The sequence below is a fragment of the Nannospalax galili genome, unplaced genomic scaffold (assembly GCF_000622305.1).
Source record: "Nannospalax galili isolate Female #2095 unplaced genomic scaffold, S.galili_v1.0 scaffold698, whole genome shotgun sequence".
Taxonomy (NCBI): domain Eukaryota; kingdom Metazoa; phylum Chordata; class Mammalia; order Rodentia; family Spalacidae; genus Nannospalax; species Nannospalax galili.
The window spans coordinates 5066781-5075764 of NW_008341886.1; the positions used below are offsets into that span (position 1 = coordinate 5066781).

The following is an 8984-nucleotide window of genomic DNA, read 5'->3' on the forward strand; positions in this document are numbered from 1 at the left end:
ACCTGGGAAGGGTAGCATTCAGAGTGAGCTGAGCCCTCTAATATCAAATAGCAATCAATAAATGCTCCAAGAGAGATGATCATAGACCAATCTGATGGGGGAAATTCCTCCCTTACGGTTCCCTCTTTGCAGGTGTGTCAAGTTGACAACCAGAAATAACCATCACACCTTACTAAGGTGGAATACTTTAATGTCTGTGGCAGAATGTCATTCCATATACAGCACTGAAGATGCATGACAACTATATTCTTTGATTTACAAAAATCACTAAACTTCTCATTATATTCCAATAGCCTACTGAATGGCCTCTGGAAAAGCCAGACTGAAAACATCCAGGACACAGTCTTGCTCTTCAGATGAAATCACATGACAGGTTAGGTTTTTTTTCCCCCTTTCAGTTTTAAAAAATGGAGTCTACATACATAAAAATTTGGTTTACACCAAATTGATATCCTCACAGACTAGTTATCTGCATGATTCAGACATCTGTAATGACCTTCTATTACAAGAAACAATGTCATATAAATCATAAGCATTATTTCATGCTTTGTGACATTTCATACAATTCATAGGATTTGTTTCCTACAATAATTCCTTTACATTGCTTAAGATCTAAGTGAGGAGTAAAGGCGTGCTACACCATTTCCACAGTGATTTCAAGAGTAATAAATTTGCTAGTCTGAGATTTCTATATTTGACAAGGATCCTTCCAGAGTTACTGCCATGTAAAAGGTTTTTGTTCAATATGTTTCACTCGTGGTTAAAGAGGACTAGGCTTCACTTGAAAGCCTTGCCATATTTGTAGGGTTTCTCAACAAAATGCCTTTTGAATAAGGTGTGAAGATAAATTCAAGGATTTCCAACATTATTTGAATATTTGAGTTTTGTTTATATGTAAATATTTGATGTGGCTTAAGTACAGGATGATCACTGAACACAGCCACCTTCTTTGCCTTTTACAAGGGCTCACCAGTATGAAATGCTATTATTATTAAAGGCCTTCCCTCATTCCTTACACTTCTAGGATTTCTTCCACGCAAGAATTCTTTAGTGTTGAATCACAGATGAAAGCTTTGCCACAGTGTTTACATGAACAGAGATTTCCGCTAGTATGGGTTTCATGGCATCACGTGAAGCATGAGTAACTGTTTAAGGTTTTGCCATATTGTGCAGATTTCTAGGGCTTCCCTCCAGTATGGAGTCTCCAATGATGATAAAGGTTTGAAGCAGAGTTAAAGGTCTTGCCACATTCTTCACATTTGTAGGGTTTCTCTCCGGTATGAATTCTTTCATGTTGAGTAAGGCTTGAAGTATAATTAAAAGCTTTGCCACATTCTTTGCAAGTGTAGGGTTTCTCTCCAGTATGAATTCTCTGATGCTGAATTAGGTTAGGACAATTAAAATAGGCTTTGTCACACTCATTGCATTTATAAGGTTTTTCTCCACTATGAGTTTGCTGGTGTTTCACAAAGGCTGAGCAAATGCTGAAGGCTTTGCCACATTCATCACATTTGTATGGCTTCTCTCCAGTATGAACTCTCTGATGATAAAGAAGGTTTGAAGAGCAGTAAAAGGCCTTGCCACATTCCTTGCACTTGTAGGGTTTCTTACCAGTATGGATACGCCTATGTTTATACAGGTATGAAGAACAAGTAAAGGCCTGGCCACAGTGCTCACACTTGTAGGGTTTCTCTCCAGTATGTATTTGTCGGTGCTGGTGAAGGCTGGAAGAACACCGAAAAGCCTTACCACATTCTTCGCATTTGTAAGGTTTCTCTCCAGTGTGGGTTCTCTGATGTTTAGAAAGTATGCAGCGAACATTGAACGCCATGCCACATTCTTCACATTTGTAAGGTTTCTCTCCGGTATGAATTCTCTGGTGTTTAGTAAGTGTTGAGTGAACATTAAATGATTTGCCACATTCTTCACATTTGTAAGGTTTCTCTCCAGTATGGATTCTCTGATGTTTAGAAAGTATTGAGGAAACACTAAAGGACTTACCACAGTCTTTACATTGGTAGGGTTTCTCTCCAGTATGAACTCTTCGGTGTAGAGTAAGTCCTGACTGATTACGAAAAGCTTTGCCACATACTTCACATTTGTAGGGTTTCTCTCCAGTATGGATTCTTCGGTGTAGAACGAGGCCTGGCTGATTACGAAAAGCTCTACCACATTCTTCACATTTATAAGGTTTCTCTCCAGTATGAATTCTTTGGTGTTGTTTAAGGCTTGAAGGATAGTTAAAAGCTTTACCACAGTCCTTACATATGTAGGGCTTTTCTCCAGTATGAATTCTCTGGTGTTGAAGACGTACTGAGTTCCTATTAAAGGCCTTCCCACATACTTCACATTTACAAGGTTTTTTTCCTGTTGAGTAAAAGTTGAAATCAATAAAAGCATACACAATACTTTACATTTATGATGTTTATTTTTAACATGCAAACTTTCACACGTGGTCATATATTCACACATAATTAAACATCATACAAATAAAAAAATACAGATATTTTCATAACTATATTCCCTGAAGACTGATTCAGAAAATACTCTAGGTGAAAACAACCTAAACTGCCACGGTACTGAGAGGAGGGGGACAATGTAGAAGAAACAAACAATTGTTAAACTTACATAGCTAAGTCAGATATAGCAACTGCAGTAATGAAACTCTGAAGAGCATTCTGCTAAAGGAAGCAAGTCCATTATATAAAGACAGATGTCAAATTGTTGGCCTGACATGAAAACACACAGGTAGTAAAGCTTATAAAACAGGAAGCGCAATGGTAATTGTGACAAACTGGGTAGAGACAGAAACATATGAACTTTTTGGTGTGTATAGGGTTTTGATTTTCAAAGCTATAAAATTTTGTAAAAATGTACTGCATGGAATGTCCATAGCACTACTGAATAATATCCTTGAAATATTTCAGAAAGTGTCATGTTATGTTTTAATCTCAATAAAATATATATTTGAAAGAGGTATCAAATTTGAAAAATTATAATTTACCTTTAAATGACAAAAGTTCTGCTAAAGGTAACAATGTCATCAATTAAAGGCAACAAATTAGCATAATTTCTAGAAATACTCACTTAACGGGGTACAAAAACCATCAAGTAATCAATAAAGAGAAAAAATAGGCATTTCAAGAAAAAATAAGTAATATTTTTACAGGAAAATGAAAACATATAGTTCTATATTCAAATACTCCTATGGCTCATAGATATTTTAATCTTTTACATTGTCTTATTTACTAAATACTGTCACAATAAAAACATATAGGATAAATCTAAGCATATTCTCAAATGATATGAAGGAGCCCAGACTTTAAAAAAAAAAAAAATCAAACAGAAAATAGAATTGTAAAATAAGAAAAACAAAACATTGACCCATAAAATTCTGGAAAACAATCAAAGGGCTATTAAGCAAATTTTTCCAGATGTGTACATTTTTCAGCTGCGAGTATATACCCACAAAGGGAATGTATTTTAAGTCACTGATATTGTGTATCAGAAAAAGATTCATATGAATACTTCATAGGGCTGCCAAGATGGCTCAGAGAGTAAGGGCACCTGACCCCAAGCTGACCACCTATGTTCCATCCCTGCCACTCAGGAAACGTTCACATTTTATCCTCTGCCCTCAACTTGTGCACAGTGGCATGTGTGTGGACACATACACAGACACACATATGCACACATGTACACACACACACAGACACACACACACACACATAGATACACAAGAAAATGAATAAATATATGCACAATGAATACATCATATTCACTCAGAGTTATGAAATGTTTACAAATTTTCTGAGCTGTGAACAGTCTGTTACAATTTATACCCTCACAGCCAAAATGATGGTTTGGGGCTGGAGAGGTGGCTTGGTACATGAAGTGCCTGACACACATGCTGGAGGACTGGAGTTTGGGTCCCCAGAATGTGTGTAAGTGCTGGGTGGGCATGGTGGCCAACTTGTAATTCCAGGTCGGGAAGATGGAGATAGGAAACCCGCAGAACAAACTGGCGACAGAAACCAGCTGTACTGACTAGATCTGAGTTTGACTGAGAGATCCTGTGTCAATGGGTAAGGTACAAGGGAGATCAAGGAAGACTCTCAACATCAATTTTGATCCTCCATGAGTGCACATATATTCATGCACATACAAACATTCATGCACTCACAAACAGCACACAGACAGAAGAAAGTCGGGGAGGAAAAAAAGGACTTTGGCAGTCACTTTTAATACATGCAGAGCTCGATGGAGGGGAAGGAAGATGCTTGGCATGGTAAACCTCGGGCAGGGGCTGTCCTTTGATACATAGTAAGAAAAATAACCAGAAGCTCCTGTAACATGATTCCCACCAAAACCAAACTTCTCAATGCACATCTTAAAGCCTGGCTTTCTGTTGGATCCTTGGACTTCTCACTCACACGCTCTGACCCACCCATGCCGACATACCTGAATGTATTCGAACTGTCACTTTTCTCTTCACACTGGAATCCTCTTTTCTTTGTTCCAGAAATGTGACCAGATATGGCTTAGAGAAAGCAAGACCTGTTTATAGGAAAAAGGAACATCATGCTTGGGTATTTTCTCCTGGAAATTAAATTTTCAGTCCTATAACACTTCAGTGCTTATAATAAAGAGAACGGATAATAAAAGATTGTGGAAAATTATTTCTTTCCTGAAATATATGAGAATGCTGAGGAGGAATCTACAGTTTTCAGATCCTCAGCTTCATTTACAAGGAGAAGTGTTAAAGCTGAGGGTGAAACAGAGTCTGTGCCTTGCAGACTCCATACGACATGCCACTGAATTCCTACCAGTATCACTAACGTGAAGGGTGCACACTTCCAAAACAAAGAACAAGGCCAAAAACACAAGAAGAAATAAAGTGTTTCTTAGCAGCACTAACATCTTCAATTTTTTCTTAAAATGAGGCATATGAAACTCATTGATCTAAAGTGTGAACTCCCATGAGGAATCCTACAAATGCAGGAAATTAAATGTTGACAGTGAAGTCAACTGTGCTGGGTAGCGTTAGTGTCAACCTGACATACCTGGGTTGAGGGAGCCTCAATTGGGGAACTGCTTTCATTGAACTGGCCTCTGGCCATGTCCATGGGGCACCTTCTTGATTGTTGAGTGATGTGGGAGGGCCCAGTCCACTGTGGGTGGTGCCACCCCGGGCAGGTGGACCTGTGTTGCATAAGAAAGCAGGCTGAGCAGGGGCCAGGAGAGGAAGCCAGTAAGCAGTGTTCCTCCATGGCCTGTGCTCCAGCTCCTGCCTCCCGGTTCCTGCCCTGAGTTCCTACCTTTGGCTCCCTGATGAACTGTGACCTGGGATATGTAAGCTAAATAAACCCTTTCCTCCCCAAGTTGGTATTGGTGAGAATGTTTTGTCATAGCAATAGAGAAACAAACTAGGACATCAACCTTACCCAGGAAAACGAGGTTGTTATAATTCTCCAACATCACTTCCTTATACACCTTCCACTGAGCAGGGTTCAGACATTCACGCTCCTCTGGAGAGAAATCAACAGCCACATCACTGAATGACAACAGTTTCTGAAATGAATGAACAGAATATATTAATAAAACAGTTCAATTAATAATCTAAAAAAAGGATGAAGGGTCAACATGCTTACAGAAACAATTCTAAATTTTGCCCAAGATCACAAAAGCAATAAAGATGTTTCTGACATAGGTAAGTAATATTAATTATTAAGACACTTCTAAATGTAGTGATGTTATCTCATGAATTACACAACAAACTTTAGAGACAGAATTTAATGAAATAGAAAATGAATGCAATCACAAAGAACATGTACTCTGTGTGGTATCCTTGTGTATTCACCACACATTACATATGTTTCTCAGAGGAGAACGTCATGGTGAGTGAGGAAGATACTTCTCAACATGTAATATACACAATCATGAATGCCACATGCGACTCAAATGCAGACTCTGAGGCAGTGGCTCTGGGCATTCTGACAAGGGCTCAGCATGGGGAAGGTAGGATGAGAGGATGCAGGATTACTACAGCTGTCAGCAGGCAAGACTCAGATTGTATTGTCATGTGAAATGTCCAAAAGCAAAGCTTTTAGAAAGGGCCATTGATCAAAGTAACATTTATATGTGCTTGGTGCAAACACAATTTGGGGCTGCCATTAGGAAAACCGCTGTGCATGTTCTTCAAAAACCCTAAAAATGGAACTACTTGATGAGCCAGCCACCTCATTCCAAGATAGACACCCAAGGGAACTGAGTCAGCATACAAAAAACACCTTCACTTCCACGATTACTCTGGCAGTACTCAGGAGAGCCAAGTTATGGAATCAACCTAGGTTTCTATCAATAGATAAATGCATATAGAAAATGTAACAGCTGTACACAGTGCAGCTCTGCTCAGCCAAAAGGAAAACAAAATTATATAATGTGGGGGGAAATGGATGGACTTGGAGATCATCATATTAAGCAAAACAACCCAGATGCAGAAGAGTAAACAGAGTGTGTTTCTCTCATGCAGACTCAAGATTTAAACAGTAAATGATGAAAGTGTAAGAGAGAATATTTGAAAAGAGAGACTGGCAAGAGCGGGGGGGAGTGGACATTCAGGTGGTAACAGTAGAGGAATGTGGTAAAAACACACTATGTTCATGTATGAAAATACACACTGAATCCATTATTTTGTTCAGTGAGTGACTATAAGCCAAAAAGCTGCTATGCTTAATTAGTGAAAAACTGAAGTACTGTGTCCTTTTGAAATGTGGCATTGGAGAGGGGCCGTAATGTAGAGAACTGAATGAGGGGATTAGGCATTTAGGAGCTCAGGAAGAACACTAAAACTGCAGGGATATAGCCCCAGTCTTAGGAGGACACAGGACATAAGGACAGAGTCCTATATTTGAGACCTTCCATCCTCTGTGATTTGTAAAATGGTTGGCCATGTGGATGAAGGAGGGCTAGTGCATCATACGGTTTGCAGCTCACATATCCATAAACCCTACAGAAGCCCACAATGCCTCTCTATTTCAAACCTTAGTAGAGACGGTGGACTGTGGCCGAAGAATTGCTAGTCCTAGAAGACAAAGCAATAGATGTCAAAACACCAGGCTCCCAGTTCCCATCCCAGCCCCCACCACGTGGGACAAAGGTTTAAAACTTCAGCTGTAGTAGCAGGAACAGTGTGCACACATTCTAGCACTGACTTCTGCAATGTACACAGGTCCACAGACAGTATAGTATGAGTTGCTTCTAGCCATCGGGCTTCACATACCAATGTTCAGTCCTACAGACTCACCATCTTCTAGGTAACTCTTCTCTCTATAATTTCCCCAGAAACAGACTTTGTCGTATGACCACCAGAGTTTCAAATGACCTGGAGCCAGAGATCAGCACAAGCCAGACTCGGAGGGCCACAACATTTGTACAGGTCTGCCCTCTGTTCAGTTCTGCCCCTGTCCAGAGAGTTGACACTCCCTGCCCAACCCTTTGAGCAAAGGTTCAGGCCTGGACTTCATAGGACCTTAGTGACAGGTAAGGTAACCAACATTGTTCATCCTTTTAGGAGTGTGGTGGTACATGGTGGATTAGTGAGTTGAAACTCCGCAGGCTGTTCCCATCTGACAGTTTTCTCCTAGACTCTTCACAGGGAGGTCATTACACTGATTTTCAGAAAGACATAAGCCATTGTGTCATAGTTCATACAAGCCATTAATTAAGAACCAAAGGAGTTGCTTTCTTGGATTCAACAGGATCCCAACATATGTCCCTAGGCTGGAGGTACCACTAACGCTCTAATGACAAAAGTGCTGCTGTTGGTAAACAGCAAGGGCTGTTATTTGCTGAGTTTCTTTTACTTTTTGAATTCTTCACCTAACTGATTTCCTATGTTGGGTAAACATTAATTTGAATGTGTAAATTATATAGTTATTCTATAGCTGTAAACTATCAGTGAGCATTTGGCCAGACAGATACACCTGTAGGATGAATCACCACTTGTTAGTGGTATTAATAGAATCTCATCTATAAATATAATAGATTGATATAGTTTAAAATTCTTAGTTGATTAAATACTGAAATTTAAACAAATTTATTTGTTGAGCCTGGACACTTTCTTGACTGGTTGTTATTTTAGGCCAACTATGAATATTTATTTCTTCAGTCTTTATACTAAGTTGTATGTTGTTCTGAAGCCAGTGCATGCATGTACACGCACGCACACACACACACGCACACTCTGCACATAAAGGTAAACCAAAATTCTGATCTACACAAGCATCTATCACCATCTTGGTGGGTTTTGACACTGGCCTATACATCTCACTACTGAGTTACAAAGATGAACTTACTCTAAGAACTGATTGGAGGTAACTCATACGGTTTCGGGTATTTAGCATAATTTGGATTGCCTAATTTACATAATTAATTCATTATGAAAAATGGAAGTTTTATCCTTTTTTATTACTTTCCTTAATATTTTGTAATATTTGTACAGGATTGTGAATGTTACATCCACATCTTTTACTTTAATGCATAAATGTTTTGATTCATATAGAACAATATTAATGGAAAGCTGATGGGCTAGCAGGGGTTCAAATTGTTCATTACTGTGAACACTCAGGGTGTGGGATGGTTGCCTTAATTGCTAAAATTCACTTGAATTAGTCCAAGCACAGTTTCCACCACACTTACCTTGCTGTAAGTCATGACCTCTCAAATGAGTTACTGAAGTATTTATCATGACTTACATAGAAGATGAGCAGTGTGTGAGCTTTGTTGCCTGATTTCATTGATGTGTGTGTGTGTGTGTGTGTGTGTGTGTGTATGTGTCTATACATACACACACACATTATATGTTTCTCTCTTTTTTTTTTTTTTTTTTTTGGTCTTTTTGAAATAGGGTTTCCCTGTAGCCCCAGCTGGCCTGGAACTCACTATGTAGATCAGGCTGGCCTTGAACTCACAGAGATCTGCCT

At 39.1% G+C, this 8984-nt stretch overlaps 1 protein-coding gene across 3 annotated transcripts in view; it reads right to left on the minus strand.

The window, feature by feature from the left end:
* Nucleotides 1-392: 392 nt before the first annotated feature.
* The window catches only part of LOC103737804 (zinc finger protein 93-like), a 22952-nt gene continuing 14360 nt past the window's right edge, over nucleotides 393-8984 (minus strand). For all 3 annotated transcript variants that reach the window (XM_029565668.1, XM_029565667.1, XM_029565669.1), the window contains exons 2-4: nucleotides 5445-5571; nucleotides 4462-4557; nucleotides 393-2367 (exon numbers count right to left, since the gene is read on the minus strand). In XM_029565668.1, the coding sequence (XP_029421528.1) occupies nucleotides 1178-2367; nucleotides 4462-4557; nucleotides 5445-5478 (1320 nt within the window). In that variant the 5' untranslated portion in view covers nucleotides 5479-5571 and the 3' untranslated portion in view covers nucleotides 393-1177. The remainder of the gene's footprint in view (nucleotides 2368-4461; nucleotides 4558-5444; nucleotides 5572-8984) is intronic.